Raw genomic sequence first — 25,209 nt, forward strand, 5'->3', positions numbered from 1 at the left:
GAACACAAATGGGTACGGGAGACAACACAGGTTCCCACAAGGGAAGCTCTTTTCAAACAGGGTAGTGCCTGTATGTTTCATGTATTTTTTTAACATGGCGAAAACCAGCAACATATCTTACACCGCCATTGAATCTCCATAGTTTTTTTGCCGAGCTCTCTGTATATGAAAGTCTCTCCATTGAAAGTCAGCGGAGTCGAGTATCTTGTTAAATATAATGTCTTTTGAAATACCATTTTGAAAGGCTTGATTTTCATTGGTTAAAATATTAGTGTGTGCTCCCAAAGGCTGCAGTGTTTTTTGAGTGCGAGATTGACAGTTGTAAATTAATTAAAAAATTATTAGATGAATTAACAAATATGTTTATGAATTACTGTATGAATTGACAAATTTATGGATGAATTGTTGGACAAATGGACCAGTTCATGAATTGACAAATCATATATTTATGACATTCTTTATGACAACATAGCTTTATGACATTCAAAAATACATATCATACTTAAAATCTACATACTTTTAACTGTTAAGATTAATTTTTTTTATCTTGATTACCTTCAACATTATGTACATAAACACTAATATAACATGAAGTTTGATGTTAGTTTTCAGATTGCTCAGAATATGGTGGAGGCGAAAATGTAAGAACACTTACCATCTACGGGCTGCTTATACAACCAAACTTACTGTATAGATGTGGTACTTTGCCTGAAGGCAGAAGTTTTTGATTGGACAGATTGAACATGTGACTTTTATATCTCTGAAAACAAGGTGCCATATCTGTCCCTTAAACTGATAAAATTCTCAAAAGTAATGCTCAGAAGATTGCATCTGTTGGAATATGCATGTGTTGTCAGTGTTAACGATCAATACATGTGTTTTTTATTTAATGCAGACTCTTGAAGCGATCCTGAACTTCAAGTACTCTGGGGGTCCGGGCCACACTGAGGGCTATTACAGGGACCTGTCTCTGGGTCTGCATGTGGACGTGGAGCCCTCTGTGTTCTTCACACGGGTCAGCACCCTCCCTGCAACCAGGTGAGTCCAAGGCACAGGGATGGCTATCTGGGGATTTGTACCTGAGGTTTGAAATATTACTGTAAAACAGAACTCCTTCAAGCACGGGGATTGACGTCCTTAAAAGTGAATCACACAGCTTAGGAGCATTGCTAAGTAATTGTTAAATAAACATCAACTCCAGTTCCACATGCAAATCAGAAGGCACTTCTACCACCCCCTAAGAATTAATTGAACATGACAAGTGTTTGCTCATCTGCACTGCACTGTGTGAATTCCCTTTATTTCACCTGCACTGCACTGCACTGTGTGAATTCCCTTTATTTCACCTGCACTGCACTGTATGATTCACTTTTATTTATTTATTTGTTTTTTACAAACTGGTTCTTTCAGGTGTTTTTATTAGGGTGACACAATCCTGTCACAATTGTGTGACTTTGCACATTTCTCTCACACATTTCTCAGCATGTTTCTCACAAGTGTTGCATGTCCATTTTTCATTACATTGGTGCCAGTGTTAACGAAGATGGCATCCATCAGGTTTTGTTAACTTCTACAGGTTAACCTGTCTGTCTTAGTGAGTGGAAGATCACCTGTCTGTCGTTACAATCATTAAACTAACAAAATATCTGTTATCCGCATGTTAAAACAGAAAAGTTAACGATTTTCTAAACTCAATCTTTTCTTTAAAGTATATTTAAGATGTTTAATCTGAGCTAACAGGTTTACTAATTTCACAATTGGGAACGTTGCCCAATTTGTTTTGTGATTCAGTCTGAATCTGTTTGTCCATCCCATTGCTATTGCTGGGTAAGTTGAGGTCTGATGGTCTCAAAACTTGCCCCAGAAGATAATATATGCATTGAAATCACAAAACCCCACTGGATTGGATTAATGTGTAAAAATGAACTGCGCATTTTCACCCTGTTGATACCTCCAAGGCGTGGCTGCGGTTTCAAAGAGCAGATGGACAGAATGTGGCAGGCGATCTCTCTTTGTTGACTAGCCTTAGATATGCACACTACTCCATCTCCCCCCGCCCCTTCTCTGGTTCCACTGATGTAACCGCAGGTTGAGGACAAAATTGTCTGGCAGCAGGATGACACTGTGTCTCTTGCGGCCTCAGACGAGCCTAATGAGGATGGAGCAGGAACTGGAACTCGAGCCTCAGACTGAGGACGCTTTTAGTTCCCCTTTCCTTTTATAGGGAACTCACAGTCCTGTTAAAGCGTGTCACCGCAGTGCTACAGGTGCCCTGGCCTGAACAGAGCTAGCCCATCTGGACTTTATGCATGAGGTCCAGTCCTCGTGGGGTCACCCTGCGATAGCCCTGGCTATTGTACAAGGTACACGAGGCAGAGAAGACCCTCCCAGCGCACGCTGGAGGAGCTGCGCCTAGTGACAGGTCACCTCCTGCAACTGTCCAGATTTAATGGCAGAGGCCTTGTCTCCTTTTTCAGAACCATCTGGCACGCTGGTGATTATGCACCAACGACTTCCGGATGCTCAGCTCGATTCAGCGTGGCTACCGGCTCCAGTTCAAACAAGGCCCTCCCCCTTTCGCGTGAGTGGTCACAAACCCTCACGATGCCTTGGTGGTGTCCCAAGAGGTGACGACCCTGTTACTGAGGCGGGCTTTCCAAGTGGTAGACCCCCTCGAACTGAAGTCCAGTTTTTACTCTCAGTACTTCCTGGTGTCCAAATGGAACGACAGTCTCTGACCCATTCTCGACCTCAGACAGCTCGATCTGTTCCTGAGGTGCAGAAAGTTCTATATGCTGTCCACACAGCAACTCTTGTGCATAGTCAGGAGAGACGACTCGTTCATCACAGTGGACCTGAAAGACGCCTACTTCCATACTACCAGAAAGAAAGAAAGAAGCCACAGAAAGTACCTGCACTTCTCCTTCCAGGGAAAAGCATTCGGGGCCCGTGTTTTGCTGATCGGTCTCTTACTAGCACCTCACACTTTTCTCTCACTAGTTCCTCGCACTTTTTTCTGCCGTTTGGCCTCTCACTAGTTGCTTGCACTTTTCTCTCACTAGCTCCTCATACTTTTCTCTCAGTAGCTCCTCGCACTTTTCTCTCACTAGCTCCTCGCACTTTGTTCTGCCGATTGGCCTCTCACTAGCTCCTCGCATTTTTCTATCACTATCTCTTCGCACTTTTTGAATGGATGCTGTACTGGCCGCTCAGAGACTCAAGAGAATCAGAGTGTTAAGTTCTCTGCACGACTGGCTCATTTGTGCTGACTGTCCAACACAGGCAGCAGCTTACAGATCTAGTTCTTTTGATAAACGTACCGAAAAGTCAGCTAGTGCCATCCCAGGTTGTCACCTACCTGGGAATCCGCTTGAACTCAAGCAACATGATCGCCGCTTTGCCAGATGAAAGAGTTCACAGGTTGTTGTCCTGCCTAGAGCTTCTTCAGCTCGGCAGGACACTGAAGGAGACCACCATCCAGCAACTCCTAGGCCTGATGGCAGCAGCTTCCCAGACACTTCCTCTGGGTCTCCTCCGAATGTGCCCCCCTCCAAGTGTGGTTCAGTCGCAAGGTTTTTTAACCTGCGATGAGCCCCAATCACTTACTTACAGTGATGTATCACTGCATGGCGACCCTATCCTGGTGAAAACAACTGGGAGTGGCTCTGGGTACTGTTACCAGGAGGGAGGTCATCACCACGACGGCTCTGGCACAGACTGGGGCATGTGGTGAAATGGGTGAGGCGTGCATGGCGCGTGGTGGCAACCCCGCTGGGTGGGCTTCCACATCAATGTCCTTGAACTGCAAGCAGTGTATCTGGCCTTGCAGCATTTTTTTGGGAGGTTAGTGGATAGTGGTAGCCTACATAAATCACCTACTTCGAGTAACCAACAAACTACTGTTTTGGGCAAATGGCAACATTCTAGTTATGAATGGGGCAGCGGACCTCCTATCAAGGAAGGTTCCCTGCGGATCGAAATGGAGACATCACCCCGACATGATTTGGGACCGTTTTGGGAGAGCAGTGGAAACAGTCCATTGACCCCACTGGTTCTCCATTCATGGGAGTGAGGCTCCGCTATGTGTAAATGGCATGGCCCACAAGTGGTCGAGGGCTCTACTGTATGCCTTCCCACTGATAGCAGTGCTACTGATGTGCCAGGAGAAGATCAGGCGAGACCAGGCCAGGGTGCTCTTAGTAGCCCCGTTCTGACCCAGGAGGATTTGGTTTTCTGTGCGTCCACCTCTGGCAACTGCTTCTCCGCCGCGACCTGCTCAGTCAGGCACAAGGGACCCTGTGGCACTCCAACCCGTCAAGCCTACAACTCTGGGTCTGGCCCCTGAATGGCTGCATTTTAGCCAGCTAGGGCTGACTTAGAAAGTTATTTAAACTCTTCAGAATGCCAGGACCGTTTCTACGTGAGGCCAGTATGGGTATAAGTGAGCTGTGTTCCAAACATGGTGTCTTACGCGTCACTTCAATCCCACTACATGGTCATTCTGCAGTTCTTGAAAGACCCCTTTGATGAGGGGAAATGACCTCCACATTGAAGGTGTACTTGGCACGATGTCTGCTTGCCATGTTAAAATCGATTCGGTCTCCCCAGGAGCTCACTTCCTGGAGGGGCAAGTTTTGAAAGGGGCTTGAAGGCTGCACCCGCCCCTTAAGGACAAGGTTCCTCAGTGGCAGCCTGACGTAGTGCTTGAGGCACTCATGAAACCACCTTTTGAGCCCCTGCATTCAGCTGAGCTGAAGGATCTGTTTTTTAAGACAGAATTTTTGCTTGCCTTCACCTCTGGCAAGCGTGTGAGTGAGATGCAAGCCTTTTCTGTGGCGAAAGCTTGTCTGTTTTTCGTGGAGTCTAGGACCAAGGTCACACTCCACATGAACCCGGCTTTCTTGCCCAAATGTATTTCTACTTTCCACGTCAACCAATCAGTGAAGCTGGAGGTGTTCCATCCCCCTCCTTTCCGGTCAGATAGGGAGCGTAAGCTCCATGCGTTTTGTCCTGTTAGGACATTAGCGTATTATGTTGACAGAACAAAAAGTTGGAGACAATCTGAACAGCTGTTCATCTGCTATGGAGCTAAGGCCCACGGTAAAGCCCTGTCTAAGCAGAGGCTGTCCAGTTGGATTGCAGAAACAGTCAAGATTGCTTTCAAACAAGCCAACTTAGCCCTCCTGTGATGGTCACTGGTCACTACACAAGAAGTATGTCTATCTCTTGGGCGTTGTTCCAGGGTGCATCTGTCACGGACATTTGCAATGCTGCAGTATGGGCCCATACTTTTATGAGTTTTCACAGACTAGATTTGCTGGAGTGCTAACTGGAATCTGTGTTGATACTGGAAGCGCCTGCAGTGAATTGATTCCTGTGATGTAAAAAATATTTAAAAAGAAAAAATCTATATTGTGGCAGCCTTACCATCTGACCCTCTCAGATTTAAGTCGTTCTGCAAGTAACTTTGCGACAGCTTGGGAAAATGACCCATTATGTAATGGATACATTTCGTAATTGAAAGGGAATGTTAGGTTATTATCATAACCCTGGTTCCCTGAAATAGAAATGTATCCATTACAATCTTCGGTCGCTCTGTACATTACATGCTGCAGGCTGAAGAAGATAAAAATTGACTGGCACTGTTCAACTGTCATCATGGAGCTTAGTGCCTTCCAGGAAGGGCGGAGACTGGCGTAATGACGTTGTCAATCACTGCTTGACAGCTTTGGTGAGTCTCAGAAGTGTGATAAGAACCTAACGTTTCTTTTGTTTAAAATTGTTTATTTTTTTTCACATTCGGAATGCTTTGTAGATAAATGGCATCTCAATTTTGCAGGATTAAGAGTTTTGTTTGACAAAATCTCCTGACAAATAATGCACTGGGGCTTGGGTCGTCCTCGGATCTAGTAAATGTAAATACCAGTACTGGTCCCCGCAACCATTACCTCGTGTAGCAAAATAATCTATTAATTTCTGACGCAATTTAAACCTTGCTCGATTTACATATAAAAAACACTGAAATACGAAGACGAAGTGGGTGGGAAGCAATTTGAAAAATAAAAAAATGATAGGAGAGTGTACAGGATGTTACATACCACTTCTGGTGTAAATTAAACAGGATTGGTGGCACACAGTCAATAGGATTTGTAGCATTTTGGTTAAATATGACGCTGTCAGAACAGACTGTACACATTGTTTCCAGAAGTAGTGTTAATAGAATTTCCTCTTGGTCTATAGTCTTGAGATATTGAACCTGGCTGAATAAACCCATATAAAACGTGGAGCTGAAATCGATCACTCACACTGCGGCACAGTTCACAATACAAATATAGCCTCTTTTTGTTACATATTAACTTCTGTTACTACATGCAGCTAGCCTCTCTAAAAATGTATTGAAATAAATGTATATTCTTATGCCCCTGGCAGCACTGTAGCACATACAGTATATAGTTGGAAATGAAAAGAACTAAAACTGTGGATATCATGTTTTTTTCTTTTTTAATTTAGTTATTCAAATCGAATCAGGAATATTCAGTGCAGTGTGCTACTTTTATGCCGAGCGAAAAGGTTGGGACAGTCGGATTTATGTTTTTTTCTCCTGAAGATCAGTGAACACAAGCAGTAGAATGAGCACGGATTACAAAGATGTGCATTTATATGAATGCTAGATGTAGATTTGTTTTTTTGAAATAATACTGGATAAAAAAGGAAGTCTGTAATTTTGACAAGGCAAATGTGCTTCATAATGTGTAACAGTTATTGAGTTAGTATTTGTTTCACATTAGAAAGCTCTTTCAGTTAATGGCAGCTTTGAAGGCGATGCTTGGTATTGCATCAGAGGGAGCTGTAATATATATTGATTTATAAACACGCCCGTAATGAAAGAAGACAGATAAAGAGGGAGAATGCAGACTACATGCATCTCTTATAATGATATATCACGTGGGTAAAGCTGTTTGTTGTGTTGCTTAGTAACATTAGTAGCACAGCGTGTGATTGTGTGGAAATGGGCTTTTGCAAGAACTGCGTAACCGAATTTTGGGAGTTGTTTGCGGACCACCTGGAGTTTACTCACGGACCACAGGTAGGGAACCACTAACCTAATTTAATCTATTGGATTTTGTTGACATAATCGGTTTTTTCATGTTCTGGAGTGGTCCAAAATTCAGGTCAGAATTGGTAAAAACCCAAATAATAGCTTTTGTAAAGCCTGGGGATTTTTCCAATAAAAAATCTAAAACGAAGGACTTTAAGTACATGGTACTGTGCATGTCAGTAACAGAACTCTTCCCTTGAGGGTGCATCCAAACTTTTACATGTCCACATGCAGAGAATGGGTACGTTTAGCTTTTTATTTTTTTCCAGCATAGTGAGACATTTACTTCCATCATAGCAGATCTGACCTCCATTTACTTTCTCATCTGAAAGCATTGCATCTATGTAAGTATAGTGACCCTGTGTAATAGCATGACCCAAACATTGGAAAAAGGCAGTTATCTATCCCCAAGTCAGGAACAAATGTGACTGTTTGAAAAAGTGAAGATGCTTCAGTGATGCCTGCGTCGGTTTCTGTAATAGTATCCATTGTAACTGTCACCCCTACACCATCAAATTCTATCAACCTGTGCTAAGTCCTTCTTTGGGACCTGCTGGAGTCTGTTAATAATTTGACCACTGGTCATCAGGCCATTCATTCTGTGTGTCATGTTTTAATACTTTGGTATGTATAAATATTCTCCATTTTTGCCTTCCTAGCAGGTTACGAAACCTCATAATATCGTTGTGAATAAATCATAATAATTGAACTTCTACAGAGGCAAGTAGTTTAAATGCATTGGCAACTGTCCTGTTAGTGCACCATGAAGCCCAATGGATACTTATACACACAATACACACACAGGACTATTTAGGTCCTTATTTCAGTTTTGTTATGGCTGGTATGTAAAAGTTGTACATAATATTTATTTTGTCAACAATAATCAATAACTACGTTTTGCTTGAACAGTGGTTTCATTGTTACTCTGTGGTGGCAAAATGTGCGTAATGTGGTATTAGTTATAATTAATATTAATTGTTAAATATCAGTGACAAGCCTTGAACTATGATAAATGTTAATAGTCAAATTACATTTTATTAAATGTTAACATCCATTGGTTATTGATAGTATTAAAACAAACAATTATTGTAAATATACTCTTCGGCAGAATTTTCTAGTCCGCTAGTTGAACAGTTCCAGTATAGTTGTGTAATACTACACCTGGACTATGATGTAGAGCCCAAACTGAAGCTCAATCACAACATTATCTACCTGCCGGCATCCAGCAGGCCCCCGCAGCCTATATGCTCCTATTCTTTCTGATCCCTTTCCAACTGTCATTCCAACCTTCCCTCCTCCTCTTGTGTCCACGTTGGGCATCCAGTTGGCCCCCGCAGTTCACCATTCCCTTTCCAGTCACAGTGTTCTCCCTCCCACGGTTTCCACTGCTTTACTCTCAGCTCTACTGTTTCTCTGCATCCTCCTGATAATGCTCTTATCTTTAATCCAAGGCCTGTCTCTCTTTCTCGATGTGGATATTAATTTAGTCTCCTTGCTTATTAACTCCCTAGATAATGTTAGCTGTTATGATGACATCATCTTTTTAACCTACATTAAATCTGCTTTTCTCAGTAATTCAAATCTTCTCTGCGGCATTGGGACCCATTCAGATCTTTTGGGTGTCTCCTGCTTCGTCCAGGAGGCCAGGTGGGGGACCCTCAAACCAAGCATTCTTCGCATAATCATCAACAAAACATTTCCCTAAACTGAAACTTTGTGTTGTGGCGTTTGTCCTGAGCTACTGAACCTATATTTCAGAAAGAGCATTATTTTTTATTTTGACTCTACAAAATCACAGCAAAACAAACTTGCCTCCACCCTTTTTTTAAAGAATAAACTCGTCAGTGAGAGACTATCTACTTCAAGCTGGTTCTGAACTACTCTAGAATTTGGGACGATAGTATGCAGTATGAGTCACTGATGTAGCTTGTTGTTCAGAACTAGATCAGAACTCTTCTTTTAACTAATGGAATGCGTTGTACAAGAGTGTGCACTCTTCTCAAAGAATCCTATTTCAGTGCAAGTGGTGTAGAGATATAATGAGTTTTGTAAAGGTTGGCATTCAAAAACGATTGATTTTTTGCACTTGGCAAAACTTGTTTCTTTTGACCGTTTTTCTTTGCATTCAGGAGGACCGACATCAAATTGATTGATTTGCAACCTTTATTTAGAAAACCTTTTCACATGGGCTCAAAGCAAATATTTAACGTGCGTCCCTAAATACCATGTGTTACCTCTTTCCTGAAGAGTGTGGTATTTGTGTAGTGAGCATCTGTTCCAACTACCAACTAAACAAACTCAGCTAGGAGATGTTAACAGCATGGTGGCAGTGCCTGAAGGGGGAACATGCAGAGATTTTGTATTGAAACCTTATATATTCATCAGGTCTGCAGAGTCAGCTTTTATTGATGGGACCCCCCTTTGAGCGAGCAGTGGGTGGAAAGACAGAAAGATAGTTCTTCTCTAGTAACTTTTGCTGGGCCCCATTGATTACTGCTACCGACCCACGCTGCAAACAGATTGCCAGCTGAACTGCAGCCAGGTGCTCTCTGTCTAATTGTACCATCCCTGTACTCATCATGCTGAGCTTCACCAGCCTCCTGTAACACCTGCTGCTGACAGTTCTTTAACCCTTTATGGACCAGGATTGTGTTAACACAAGTGTACTGAAGTGGGCTTCTAGGACTGGGATTGTCTGCAGCCCGACCAGTGCCGTCTGCGGCCCGACCAGCGCCGTCTGCGGCCCGACCAGCGCCGTCTGCGGCCCGACCAGCGCCGTCTGCGGCCCCACCAGCGCCGTCTGCGGCCCCACCAGCGCCGTCTGCGGCCCCACCAGCGCCGTCTGCGGCCCGACCAGTGCCGTCTGCGGCCCGACCAGTGCCGTCTGCGGCCCGACCAGCGCCGTCTGCAGCCAGTTTCAGTTGCGGTAGCTGCACTTGCCGCCAATAGCATTACCATTACTCTTGTTGCCTAATTTTAATATTGATTTATTTATAAATGTATTTATTTATCTATTTAATGGGGCAGTTAATTGATCAGGGCGGTTATGTGATGGTCAGATATGCGACTTTCCACTGTACATTAGTTTTGGATCATCTTCATCATCACTGTCACCGTTGAAGACTGCAGCGTCAGATCTGAGCCAATGCAGGTTTGAGTGCCACCACAAAGAGGCCATCTTTCGGGGCCTAGATGTTATTCTAGGACGGCCTGAATGTAAGGGCAGGCTGTCTACTGTACAATGAAAATGTTACGTAGCTCATTAAAGACATACAGGGGTACTTAGCTCAGTCCAGTGGCTGAATCTAACTTCAAACAGGCTTCATGTGCACTGCAGTGCTCATATCTCAAAAATAAATATATAGTGGCGAGCCTCGGTTCCTGCAGGCAGGGTTTTCTCCCAGGCAGAGGTGGAACACAAACCCGTGACCTCCAGCTCTGAAGCATAGCGCCGATACCGCTGTATACAAGAGCAGGCTGTCTTGCAGGAGATGGTATCGGGCTTATGTCTTCATCAACTGCCAGCCTTGACCCCTACCCCCATGCACGCTCCAATATAAATATACTATTAGCTCACGCTGTGCTCTACAGCTGGCTTGCTGACAGTTTTTGCCATCAATTTCAGTTTTTTGCCTCTGCAAAAAAAAAAAAGCCACTTGGATATTACTAAGACACCATCAGTATCCTAATTCAACTGATTTACTTTACTCACAGCATTGACTGGTTACTTCAGGAATGTAAATTAGATATTAAGCTTATAGTAAAACCACAAATGGATGAACTGTGTAATAGGAGTCTGTGACAAGCTGGCCTGAGTGGTGACTTTGGAGCTGGAAGAAATACACAGCACTGCGAGTGAAATGGTGAAGGCGCTTGCTTGTGGTGGTTTATTGCAAATAAAAAGTTTAACAGACAAAAACACTTTGTAAAAGAAAACTGCGTGTTGGCCAAAACGGACAGACAAACAAAACGAATACACATTAACCAACAGGGACGAACACTAAACAAACAAGTACTGTGCTGGTCCTCCAGCACGACAGAGCAATTACTTACTTTACTTTCCTCACTCTCTCCCGTTCTTTCACCCTGAACACATAACCCTGAGCTATAGTGTATGTGTGTGTAGGTATGCAAAGTAGCACTTGACCATTCTACTTTCCATTCTGTCTCAGTTCTGTGGACTTGCCTACCTGTGCATGTAGTTGAGAGTTCAGTTTGCAGGATGCGGTGTGGATAAGTAGTGGGGGTCCATATGATCTCCAGAATGTGAAGATGGGGAGAGCTGTGGCTCCAACAACCACAAAGAGTTTGTAATATCTTGATGAGTCTAAGTGTTATTCTAATATGCCATTTGCAAATTGTAAGTCATGCTTGAAGTGGATGACTCTTTTTCCCACGCAATGGGTGTTATTGTCCCAGGCCATAATAAATACAGGACAATGTACTGTAATATGTAGTGATTTGGTCTCTAAGCAAAATACACCAAAATGAATCTTGATCTTTTAGGTACTGCAGAAGAGATTTAAAGGGGTTTCACAAAAGAGAGAGATGATATTTAGTGAGGCTTCCATATTGGGGTTGTGTAACTTTTTGGTTCTGGATGGTAAACATCAAACACATTAAGATATTGCCTTTATATTCAGTACACAACTTAGTTTTAAGAGTCTGTTGAGCAAGTTCGATCATGAGCTCTGTAAAGAAGGAAATAACACTTCTGTCTCAGTAATTTCACAAAGCTGCCACCACTGTACCGTCAGCATTTTATCACAGAGACAATTTGAGTTGGCAACTTTATATTTGGGTTATACAGTAGAAATTTGATCACAAAAGCCATTCCCCTGGCAGTACATAATGACTCTGAGGATGCATTGTATATATAAGTGTTGTTGTTCAAATGAAAAGTGAGAACAGGCTTTGAAAATGTTCAGTTTTTATCCCTTTAAACCATACCTCAACAGAAAAGTAATTTACACAAAACTCATTAATATCAGGGATAAAACGAATATGGTTTAGCTACAGCATGCGTTTCTAACTGCCAGGACTTCATTGTGAATATAAAATAAAATAATCAGTTGCTTCTTTTTTAACCCAGTTCTGCTTTACTCATCTGCACAAAGTGAAAGCCATAATAATATCTTATCTTAGCAGATAGCTTTACCTTTCCTCGTTCAGGAGAGAGGGAAATTGGTTTATAGAGTAGCTTTGTCTGGTAAACATGTTCATCCTATTTCTAGTGGAGGTGCATGGAACAAAAGCAAGGCCAGTCATGACTTATGTGAGCTTTGCAAACATGGGCTAGTCCCCAGAATCTGCTTGCACCTCACTTGCCATTAAGTGGTCCCACTGGATTTCTTCATGTGGTCCTTAGATAGTGCACAGTGCATTACAGGCTGCAGAGGGTGAGGCCCCTGGATAGACTCATTAGGTGTGAGTGTATTCTGGGAACACTGTGAGCTGACTGGTTTATTTTCACAAGCCTGACATGACTAGCCTTCCATGAGATTACTTGAAAATAAATTGAACCCCCTGCAGTGATATTTCAGTGTCTGTAGTACAGGGGTGTAAAAAAACACAGTTCTCATTAAAACTTTCAAGTTCTTGCTTTTAACCTATTAATATAATACAATGTTTAATACAAACATTATTCCAATAATGAGTTTTGGCTATCCAGTGTGCTTGAGAAATCCAAACAGAACACAGTTTCATGAAGGTTTCTTTATTTGCCTTTTGGTGCTCATGTTTGAACCCCTGTTTATTTATTGTCCCTACAGCACCCGGCAGTGCCACCTTCTCCTGGATGTCTTCAACTCAACGGAGCACGAGCTCGCTGTCAGTGCCAAGAACAACGAAGACCTGGTCCTGCATGCTGGAGAGTGCCAGAGGTGAGGCAGACAAGAGGGTCTGTAGCTCAGGATAGCACCTGTGGAGAACCTAACCACCTGAGGTGAGGCAGACAAGAGGGGCTGTAGCTCAGGATAGCACCTGTGGAGAACCTATCCACCTGAGGTGAGGCAGACAACATAAGAACATAAGAAAGTTTACAAATGAGAGGAGGCCATTCGGCCCATCTTGCTCGTTTGGTTGTTAGTAGCTTATTGATCCCAGAATCTCATCAAGCAGCTTCTTGAAGGATCCCAGGGTGTCAGCTTCAACAACATTACTGGGGAGTAGATTCCAGACCCTCACAATTCTCTGTGTAAAAAAGTGCCTCCTATTTTCTGTTCTGAATGCCCCTTTGTCTAATCTCCATTTGTGACACCTGGTCCTTGTTTTTTTTTTCAAGCTGAAAAAGTCCCTTGGGTCGACACTGTCAATACCTTTTAGAATTTTGAATGCTTGAATTAGGTCGCCACGTAGTCTTCTTTGTTCAAGACTGAACAGATTCAATTCTTTTAGCCTGTCTGCATATGACATGCCTTTTAAGCCTGGAATAATTCTGGTCGCTCTTCTTTGCACTCTTTCTAGAGCAGCAATATCTTTTTTATAGCGAGGTGACCAGAACTGCACACAATATTCAAGCTGAGGTCTTACTAGTGCATTGTACAGTTTTAACATTACTTCCCTTGATTTAAATTCAACACTTTTCACAATGTATCCGAGCATCTTGTTAGCCTTTTTTATAGCTTCCCCACATTGTCTAGATGAAGACATTTCTGAGTCAACAAAAACTCCTAGGTCTTTTTCATAGATTCCTTCTCCAATTTCAGTATCTCCCATATGATATTTATAATGTACATTTTTATTTCCTGCGCGCAGTACCTTACACTTTTCTCTATTAAATGCCATTTGCCATGTGTCTGCCCAGTTCTGAATCTTGTCTAGATCATTTTGAATGACCTTTGCTGCTGCAACAGTGTTTGCCACTCCTCCTACTTTTGTGTCGTCTGCAAATTTAACAAGTTTGCTTACTATACCAGAATCTAAATCATTAATGTAGATTAGGAATAGCAGAGGACCTAATACTGATCCCTGTGGTACACCACTGGTTACCACACTCCATTCTGAGGTTTTTCCTCTAATCAGTACTTTCTGTTTTCTACATGTTAACCACTCCCTAATCCATGTACATGCGTTTCCTTGAATTCCAACTGCGTTTAGTTTGAGAATTAATCTTTTGTGCGGGACTTTGTCAAAAGCTTTCTGGAAATCTAAATAAACCATGTCATATGCTTTGCAATTATCCATTATCGATGTTGCATCCTCAAAAAAATCAAGCAAGTTAGTTAGAAACGATCTCCCTTTCCTAAAACCATGTTGACTGTCTCCCAGGACCCTGTTACCATAAAGGTAATTTTCCATTTTGGATCTTATTATAGTTTCCATAAGTTTGCATATAATAGAAGTCAGGCTTACTGGTCTGTAGTTATCTGGTTCAGTTTTGTTTCCCTTTTTGTGGATTGGTATTACGTTTACAATTTTCCAGTCTGTCAGTACCACCCCTGTGTCAAGAGACTGCTGCATGATCTTGGTTAGCGGTTTGTAAATTATTTCTTTCATTTCTTTGAGTACTACTGGGAGGATCTCATCCGGCCCAGGGGATTTGTTTATTTTAAGCGCTCCTAGTCCCTTTAACACTTCTGCCTCAGTTATGCTAAAGTTATTTAAAACTGGATAGGAACTGGATGACATGTGGGGCATGTTGTCAGTATCGTCCTTTGTAAAAACTTGTGAAAAGTAATCATTTAATATATTTGCTAGTTTTTTTCTTCCTCTATGATTTTGCCATTTGTATCTCTTAAACATTTAATCTCCTCTTTGAATGTTCTCTTGCTGTAGCTCAGGATAGCTCCTGTGGAAAACCTAACCACCCCCAGTGAGGCAGACAAGAGGGGCTGTAGCTCAGGATAGCACCTGTGGAGAACCTAACCACCTGAGGTGAGGCAGACAAGAGGAAGAGGGGCTGTAGCTCAGGATAGCACCTGTGGAGAACCTAACCACCTGAGGTGAGGCAGACAAGAGGAAGAGGGGCTGTAGCTCAGGATAGCACCTATGGAGAACCTAACCACCATAGAGGACCTAACCACCATGGAGGACCTAACCACCATGGAGACCCTAACCACCATGGAGACCCTAACCACCATGGACCCTAACCACTGGACATGTTGTCTTGCTGTGCCTTCATGCTCATTCTAGAGCCATTGCAGTATACCATCAGCTTTTAAAGTGTAGCTTCTCCATTTTGTTTTGGCACAGAATTCCCATGGACCGCACCTTCTAAATTAAACAGCTGATTTATTCTTCCCCTGTGTGTGAGGATGGGGACAGAGCTAAGGGAGTTGGGAGTCCTTTTATAATTTGAAAGAAGGATGCAGCATAGTAGTGAACGGTCACAGAGTCTTATGAGTTTCCTGTAGTGAGAGAGTTAGTGTTCAAGACAGCAGCAGGGAGTTGAGCTGCTTGCTGTAAAACCTCAAACCTCCGGAGCCAACACTGACAAACCCAACAGTCATGTGAACACGCCACCTATCGACAGGCTGTGGAGGAATCAGAATAAAAGACAAGGAGTTGAGACACAGGAATTCTAGCTGTTAAACTTATTTTAAGTAGTAGTAGTAGTAGTAGTAGTAGTAGTATTAGTAGTAGTAGTAGTAGTAGACGACTGCTACACACGTATTGAAAAGTCATAACGCAATTCTTTAACTAGGTGCATCATCTAGTTAGCAAGACCACGTTAGCCCCCAGAGTAGTAGTCCAGTAGTAGTAGTATTAGTAGTAGTAGTAGTAGTAGACGACTGCACACACCGATGCCTGCATAACTTTTCTTTACTGTCGTTCTGGTGTCCACTTGCAGTCTCTACCACAGTATCTCACTGCCGTTCTGGTGTCCACTCGCAGTCTCTACCACAGTATCTCACTGCCGTTCTGGTGTCCGCTCGCAGTCTCTACCACAGTATCTCACTGCCGTTCTGGTGTCCACTTGCAGTCTCTACCACAGTATCTCACTGCCGTTCTGTGGTCTGCTCGCAGTCTCTACCACAGTATCTCACTGCCGTTCTGGTGTCCACTTGCAGTCTCTACCACAGTATCTCACTGCCGTTCTGGTGTCCGCTCGCAGTCTCTGCCACAGTATCTCACTGCCGTTCTGGTGTCCGCTCGCAGTCTCTACCACAGTATCTCACTGCCGTTCTGGTGTCCGCTCGCAGTCTCTACCACAGTATCTCACTGCCGTTCTGGTGTCCGCTCGCAGTCTCTACCACAGTATCTCACTGCCGTTCTGGTGTCCGCTCGCAGTCTCTACCACAGTATCTCACTGCCGTTCTGGTGTCTGCTCGCAGTCTCTACCACAGTATCTCACTGCCGTTCTGTGGTCTGCTCGCAGTCTCTACCACAGTATCTCACTGCCGTTCTGGGGTCCGCTCGCAGTCTCTACCACAGTATCTCACTGCCGTTCTGGTGTGCTTGCAGTCTCTACCACAGTATCTCACTGCCGTTCTGGGGTCCGCTCGCAGTCTCTACCACAGTATCTCACTGCCGTTCTGGTGTCTGCTCGCAGTCTCTACCACAGTATCTCACTGCCGTTCTGGTGTCCGCTCGCAGTCTCTACCACAGTATCTCACTGCCGTTCTGGTGTCCGCTCGCAGTCTCTACCACAGTATCTCACTGCCGTTCTGGTGTCCGCTCGCAGTCTCTACCACAGTATCTCACTGCCGTTCTGGTGTCCGCTCGCAGTCTCTACCACAGTATCTCACTGCCGTTCTGGTGTCCGCTCGCAGTCTCTACCACAGTATCTCACTGCCGTTCTGGTGTCCGCTCGCAGTCTCTACCACAGTATCTCACTGCCGTTCTGGTGTCCGCTCGCAGTCTCTACCACAGTATCTCACTGCCGTTCTGGTGTCCACTTGCAGTCTCTACCACAGTATCTCACTGCCGTTCTGGTGTCCGCTCGCAGTCTCTACCACAGTATCTCACTGCCGTTCTGGTGTCCACTTGCAGTCTCTACCACAGTATCTCACTGCCGTTCTGGTGTCCGCTCGCAGTCTCTACCACAGTATCTCACTGCCGTTCTGGTGTCCGCTCGCAGTCTCTACCACAGTATCTCACTGCCGTTCTGGTGTCCACTTGCAGTCTCTACCACAGTATCTCACTGCCGTTCTGGTGTCCGCTCGCAGTCTCTACCACAGTATCTCACTGCCGTTCTGGTGTCCGCTCGCAGTCTCTACCACAGTATCTCACTGCCGTTCTGGTGTCCGCTCGCAGTCTCTGCCACAGTATCTCACTGCCGTTCTGGTGTGTGCTCGCAGTCTCTACCACAGTATCTCACTGCCGTTCTGTGGTCTGCTCGCAGTCTCTACCACAGTATCTCACTGCCGTTCTGGTGTCCGCTCGCAGTCTCTACCACAGTATCTCACTGCCGTTCTGGTGTCCAGTTGCAGTCTCTACCACAGTATCTCACTGCAGTTCTGTGTCTGCTCGCAGTCTCTAGCAGACAGCCTCCTATCTGGCATTGCACTTGGACTCTAGGTTTATGCTGTCCATTCTGTCAGATGACAGGGTGTCTGGAGCTTTTTCATCTCAACTGAGCGCTTACAGTAGTGACGCTCCAGAGACTACTGGGCTTGTTGGCAACAGCTTCTCAGACCTTTCCTTTGGGTCTCCTGTGCATACACCCTCTCCAAACCTGGTTCAACAGCAGGGTTTTTCAGCCTGCGTTGGACCGTGGCCGCCTACTGACATTTTTGTAGAAGGTCTATCTGGCAGCTATTTCAGTTTGCCATGTCAAAATGTATTCAGTCTTCCCAGGAGCTTTGAAAGGAGCTTGTCGACTTCTGCCTCCTATAAAGGATATTGTTCCTCATTAGAAACTTAACGTTGTGCATGAAGCACTCATGAAGCCTCCATTTAAGCCCTTGCATTCAGCTGAGCTGAAATTTTTGTCGTTCAAAGCTGCTTTCCTGCTTGCAATAACATCTGCTAAGCGGGTGAGTGAGATGTGCAAGCATTTTCAATTGTGAAAGCCTGCTTAATGTTTGAAGAAGCCAGGACAAAGGTTATGCTTCGTACCAAACCTGTTTTTTTCCCAAAAATCTCAGCATTCCACATAAACCAGTATGTGGAATTAGAGGATTTCCATCCACCTCCTTTCCAGTCTGGTGAGGTATCAATGTGTCTGTCTCTGCTGGTATTGATGTGATGAGCACTCTGCCCCTGGCAGCCTGGTGATTTAAGCGCATGCATTCAGCTGGTATCAATGTGTCTGTCTCTGCTGGTATTGATGTGATGAGCACTCTGCCCCTGGCAGTCTGGTGAGGTATCAGTGTGTCTGTCTCTGCTGGTATTGATGTGATGAGCACTCTGCCCCTGGCAGCCTGGTGAGGCATCAGTGTGTCTGTCTCTGCTGGTATTGATGTGATGAGCACTCTGCCCCTGGCAGTCTGCTGAGGTATCAGTGTGTCTGTCTCTGCTGGTATTGATGTGATGAGCACTCTGCCCCTGGCAGTCTGGTGAGGTATCAATGTGTCTGTCTCTGCTGGTATTGATGTGATGAGCACTCTGCCCCTGGCAGTCTGGTGAGGTATCAGTGTGTCTGTCTCTGCTGGTATTGATGTGATGAGCACTCTGCCCCTGGCAGTCTGGTGAGGTATCAGTGTGTCTGTCTCTGCTGGTATTGATGTGATGAGCACTCTGCCCCTGGCAGCCTGGTGAGGTATCAGTGTGTCTGTCTCTGCTGGTATTGATGTGATGAGCACTCTGCCCCTGGCAGTCTGCTGAGGTATCAGTGTGTCTGTCTCTGCTGGTATTGATGTGATGAGCACTCTGCCCCTGGCAGTCTGGTGAGGTATCAGTGTGTCTGTCTCTGCTGGTATTGATGTGATGAGCACTCTGCCCCTGGCAGTCTGCTGAGGTATCAGTGTGTCTGTCTCTGCTGGTATTGATGTGATGAGCACTCTGCCCCTGGCAGTCTGGTGAGGTATCAGTGTGTCTGTCTCTGCTGGTATTGATGTGATGAGCACTCTGCCCCTGGCAGTCTGGTGAGGTATCAGTGTGTCTGTCTCTGCTGGTATTGATGTGATGAGCACTCTGCCCCTGGCAGCCTGGTGAGGTATCAGTGTGTCTGTCTCTGCTGGTATTGATGTGATGAGCACTCTGCCCCTGGCAGCCTGGTGAGGTATCAGTGTGTCTGTCTCTGCTGGTATTGATGTGATGAGCACTCTGCCCCTGGCAGTCTGCTGAGGTATCAGTGTGTCTGTCTCTGCTGGTATTGATGTGATGAGCACTCTGCCCCTGGCAGTCTGGTGAGGTATCAGTGTGTCTGTCTCTGCTGGTATTGATGTGATGAGCACTCTGCCCCTGGCAGCCTGGTGAGGTATCAGTGTGTCTGTCTCTGCTGGTATTGATGTGATGAGCACTCTGCCCCTGGCAGCCTGGTGAGGTATCAGTGTGTCTGTCTCTGCTGGTATTGATGTGATGAGCACTCTGCCCCTGGCAGCCTGGTGAGGTATCAGTGTGTCTGTCTCTGCTGGTATTGATGTGATGAGCACTCTGCCCCTGGCAGCCTGGTGAGGTATCAGTGTGTCTGTCTCTGCTGGTATTGATGTGATGAGCACTCTGCCCCTGGCAGCCTGGTGAGGTATCAGTGTGTCTGTCTCTGCTGGTATTGATGTGATGAGCACTCTGCCCCTGGCAGTCTGGTGAGGTATCAATGTGTCTGTCTCTGCTGGTATTGATGTGATGAGCACTCTGCCCCTGGCAGTCTGGTGAGGTATCAGTGTGTCTGTCTCTGCTGGTATTGATGTGATGAGCACTCTGCCCCTGGCAGCCTGGTGAGGTATCAGTGTGTCTGTCTCTGCTGGTATTGATGTGATGAGCACTCTACCCCTGGCAGCCTGGTGAGGTATCAATGTGTCTGTCTCTGCTGGTATTGATGTGATGAGCACTCTGCCCCTGGCAGCCTGGTGAGGCATCAGTGTCTCTGTCTCTGCTGGTATTGATGTGATGAGCACTCTGCCCCTGGCAGTCTGGTGAGGTATCAATGTGTCTGTCTCTGCTGGTATTGATGTGATGAGCACTCTGCCCCTGGCAGTCTGGTGAGGTATCAATGTGTCTGTCTCTGCTGGTATTGATGTGATGAGCACTCTGCCCCTGGCTCTGCTGCTTCCAATTGAATTTTATGTTCAAACCAGTTGTTTGTTTGTGTTTAGCCTCTAGCAAGTGTTCATTATGCCAGGCTCTGTCTATGACTAAGCCAATTAAACTACAGACTCTTCACTTTAAAGGTTTTGTAAATGTTTGCATTTTGCTGAGCACATTACTGTGAACTGTAAACTGTTCTCTTAGTAGTTGGCTGTTAAACATTGGCAAACAATACTTTTTAAATTAACCCTTTTAAAATATCACACACTTTGTTGTGGAATATGATTATTGCAACCCACGTTGGTTTTTATCATCGGTATGTGGTTTGCGTTATTTTCTCCATGTATTTCTATCATTATATTCTTGACATGTTCCACGTTGGGTAAGCCAGTGAGACATCTCATTATTTTATTAAAATATTATTCAGTCATCAGCAGCAGGTTCTAATTTCTAAGTAAAAAATCATGTTAAATTACATTACATGCAAGAAGCCCTGCAAGAATAGTAAATTGGAACTGAAGCGAAACAATATTGTGACAGCAGCCAGCAACATCATAGTGTGATCAAACACAGAAGAAAGCATGTTATGAAAAGTGATTATCCTCAGAAAACAGGTAACACACTATATATTATTTCCCTGGTCACTTTTGGGTCATCTGTTGCAATATATTGTTTGCTACCTGACAGCAGTGCGATATAACATATTAAGTCACTAACAGGTTCCAATAATTTAAGGAGGCTTTGTGGTCCAGTAGTTAAAGAAATGGGCTTGTAACCAGGAGGTACCTGGTTCAAATCCCAACTCAGCCACTGACTCATTGTGTGACCCCGAGCAAGTCACTTAACCTCCTTGTGCTCCGTCTTTCAGGTGATACGTTGTTGTAAGTGACTCTGCAGCTGATGTATAGTTCACACACCCTAGTCTCATATCTTGTAAAGCACTCTGTAATGGTGGTCCACTATGAAAGGTGCTATATAAAAATACACGTTATTATTATTATATGAGTTCTGTAAACAAAGTACATTTAACCCCCAATTGGGGAAGTTAACTGATGTTAACTTCCCCAATTGGCCTATTTCCTTCTCTACCAGAGCCAGTTCCTACTTCACTCTGCCTCCTCGAATAGAGCCTTCACTATACACTGCAACTCCTGTCAACTGAATCCAGTATCTGAGAAACCAGGCCATGGACTCCACCCCCGCTGTTCTACCTCGGTGGCTAACTCACCATACTGGAGTTTCTTCATTAATGGAAAATTAGGCACTGACCAGTATCTGCCTGCATTATCCAGCCTCCAGTTGTCCCAGGTGAATCTTAGCTATAATATCCTTCCCTGATGGTTTCTCTCCTGGACAGAGCAATGTCAGAGAGCCGTTGATCTCATTACGCCGTTCTTCCAGTGCTAATGCCAAGCATCATAGCACCTGGTCATGATGCCAAGTGAGGCGACCCTGGCTCAGAGCCACCTTCCATCCTGTAAGAATGTGCGTCAGCGTAGATGGATATGAGCACAAAGGACATCCATGGTTCCTCCCTACCCATGCATTCAGGTTCTGCGGTGATGGAGGATCATCATGTTGACCTGATTAGGAAGCTGATCCCCCTGTTCCATTATCCACAGGTCTCGCCAGCCAATCTTACACTGTTCCATGTTCTGTCATCTTATCCATTCTCCCTGCATAGTCTGGGACACCACCTGGAAACCCCTCATCCCCTCCTCCTGCTTTGCACTTCAGTAACTACCAGCTTGCTCCTTTCAGTTGGAACTGCTCTGTGCCTCTCGGGGGAGCCTAACTGATCACTGATACGAAGGGCAGCATTTGCATCTTCCACTGCATCCTTTGCTGCCCAGTTTCGCCCAGTTCTCACTATGGGTACTACGTCCCTCACACATTCTCATTTCCAGCCAAACCTGGCAGCCGCAGTTTCTCTTTGCTGTAGAGTGCTACCCTGCCGAGGCATCATGGAACTCCCAGGCATTTCCTAATGCATGAACTAGTCAAGCAACCTTGGAAGAAGACCAGACTGAGCGTTCCCTTGCGCTACTTCACAAGCTTATGTTTTACACCCTTTTACCGAAGACTGAGGGCATCTTGACTTTCTTCAGCTCTCTTCCAGTGCTTACTCAGTTGCCTCCTTTCTCTAACCAGGCGTTCAGTCGTAGTTATTTGTTGCTTTCTATGTTCTATTGCAAACGTTAGGAACGTACATAACTTCTCCAACAACAAGCAGAAGATTTTTCAGTTAGGATTTGTGCACCATTGATCAGATGGTATTCACTACCACTGTCAGTACCACTATCTGCCTTTCCTTCCTTAAACCTGCATGATTTTGTCTGATAATTAAATTAGCAACAGTTTATCCAAACCCTGACCCAGGCCCTTTTCATATATATAAAGGGATTTGCATTGTTTTATCAGGTTGTCCTCCTTGCTTTTTGCCAGAACACCTGAACGCAGAATATGTGCAAAATCTCAGGGACATCACTCCAAGGGGTTTAAGTTGCAGGGTATATCTATAAAAATAAAGCATGCATTCTGCCAGGGAGACTGTAGGCAAAGTAAAAGTTCAGTTTTATGAATATTAGACTAAATATCATCTCGGCAAATCTTCTTCTAACCACTTAATGACTATGCGTGAATGGACAGAGGCATTGTCATCTTCTTTAGGTGCTACTGCATTGCACACTTTGGCTTGCTGAATCTACAGTAGAGCTCTCTTTGTAAGTAGAACTTGAAGGAATTACTTCAGACAAGGTGACCCTGATCTGCAATGTACACTTGAAATAAACCACTGCTGGCAGTCTTTCAGAGAGACTTAGGGTTCAATGAGCATCAAGACTAATATAGCACTTTAGTTCCTGGGAAGTGCATCCTTCCACGAAAAGGCTTCTGCAAATAGTTTGATTGGTTAACACTGCAGCTATCTCTGTACATCGTGCACTGGCACTGAAAATTGTGAGACTTGAGTCAGTGGCAGTGCTGTACCTTTTAGAATCACCAGCATGAAGTTCAATTTAAATCATGCAGAAACACCGGAGAAGCACAGCTAGCCCTCCTTGTGTTGAACTAGGTTTGTGGATAAATGGAGATCTTCGGGTTCCTATGTTGCCAATCTATGAACAGTCAGATTATTCAGAGCTACAAAGCACCTATTTTACCTCTGAAACAGGATGACATCGGTCCCTTTGGTCATTGTCATTGCCCCTCTGTATGTACAGCACAAAGCGAAGCCTCGTACAGTCAGGTTTATATTTGAATCTGCACTGATGAACTAGACGCTAGTAGTTAGGAATACAAATTGGCCCCATGATGTAGAAGTATTCCTCAATACCAGTTAAATGAGGGATGGTCAAGATACAGCTAATTGAGATTTATGTCAGAGTTTCTGGTAGCTTCATTATTTTCAGGTTTTTATTAGCGGGCATCTTAACCACAGTGCAGAAGAGCCAGGCTTGCCTGCAGTCATGGCTATAGAGCTTAACCTTGTCTCATCTGTAACAGCAGCGCATCACACAACACTGCCCCTTGCATTCATTTATAAAGATCTCCATGTATAACCCTTAGCTCAAAATGAATGTTTGTTAACACTTAATACACTAAAAAAGTGTCCCTTAAAGTAAAGCTTGACCAGATGTTCTAAGAACTCATGCTAATTGGGTTCAAGAACTTTCTCCCTGGCCGATCTAAGCCCTCCTTCCCTGGGCGGCGCTCGACCAATTGTGCGCCGTCTCCTGGGAACTCCTGTCCACGGTCAGCAGTAGAATAGCCTGGACTCGAACCTGTGACCTCCAGGCTATAGGGTGCATCCTGCACTCCGCTTGGGAGACCCCGTCACGTAAAATTTTAGGATTGAGACATCATTTCATTTCATGTTTTCATTTAACCTTTATTTTACCAGATAAGAAGATTGAGAATTAGTTCTCAATCATTTACAACAACAATCTGGTCACGAGGCAAACGCCACAGCAGCACAAGGCAAACAAATAAAACATAGAAATAAATAAATAAATAAATAAAGCTTTAACAAATACATACACATGCATCAGACAAGAGTGAATTCAAATTCCGATTAAAATCCTCAGAAACAAAACTTTATTTTCAACTGAAATTCATTCCAGTCATAAGCAGCCACAAACTGAAATGAATTACACCCACAAACAGGGACAAAATACTGTATGAGCATAATTTTGATCTTTAATGTAACATCATGTAATTGAAGAAACTTGAGATTGAAAAAAAGTATACAGACAGCCATAATAGTGGAACAGTGTCATTTTTTTTATTTGTCAGTTTTTGGATACGGAAAACTACAGCGGTATGTAATTCAATATGTTAATGTGACATTATTCAGCAGGATTCATTTGACTTGATGAAGCAGAATGAGTTACCAGTAATTCTAAATGGGTGTTGCAACACGTTTGGTGTAGCTGAGCATGAAGTTTGTGGAGGAAGAGTGAACCTCGTGTCTCTCATGCCTCCAGAGAAACCTGCTCATGATTGCTTCCCTATTTATTGCGTGACAGACTCCTCCCTGTCAGGATCCACAGCTGGTCCTTTCAATGACCAGAAGCTCAGCGTTTCCTCACCATTTCACGAGACTGTCTGGGTTTTGTTGTGTTCAGGTGTTTTTTTTAATGTCTTCCCGTACGTGTCCTCTCCATGTCTTCTGTGTTGCTCTATAAAATATTCGGTTGCCTTACCGATAGAAACACAAACCTTCAGACCTGTACGTTACTTTAAATTCCCTTATTCTTGTCTTCAGTGATTGAATAAGCCGTGCCTGGCTTGTTCACTGATATTTTGATTTGTTCCATTTTGAGATCAGCTAATTACATAGGGATTTACTTTTGAACATGTTAATGAATCCACTGAGCTGTTTCATATAAACGATGCAGGATGCAATTTAGAGATACAGCAACAGTATCATTCTTTGAGAATGCTACTTGCAGGCATTGCTGCAGCGATGAGATTATTACATTCTGTTTGCTCAGTTTAGTATGTTAAGCTCAGATTTATTTTGTGTGCATTTTTTTATA

General features: G+C 44.2%; 1 protein-coding gene across 2 annotated transcripts in view; it reads left to right on the forward strand.

Moving 5' to 3' along the window:
- trappc9 (trafficking protein particle complex subunit 9) overlaps positions 1–25,209 on the forward strand; it is a 370,303-nt gene that overhangs the window by 193,279 nt on the left and 151,815 nt on the right. For both annotated transcript variants that reach the window (XM_041249230.1, XM_041249231.1), the window contains 2 exons: positions 896–1,038; positions 12,871–12,981. In XM_041249230.1, coding sequence (XP_041105164.1) covers positions 896–1,038; positions 12,871–12,981 — 254 coding nt within the window. The remainder of the gene's footprint in view (positions 1–895; positions 1,039–12,870; positions 12,982–25,209) is intronic.

The sequence above is a fragment of the Polyodon spathula genome, chromosome 4 (genome assembly GCF_017654505.1).
Source record: "Polyodon spathula isolate WHYD16114869_AA chromosome 4, ASM1765450v1, whole genome shotgun sequence".
In the NCBI taxonomy this organism is placed as follows: domain Eukaryota; kingdom Metazoa; phylum Chordata; class Actinopteri; order Acipenseriformes; family Polyodontidae; genus Polyodon; species Polyodon spathula.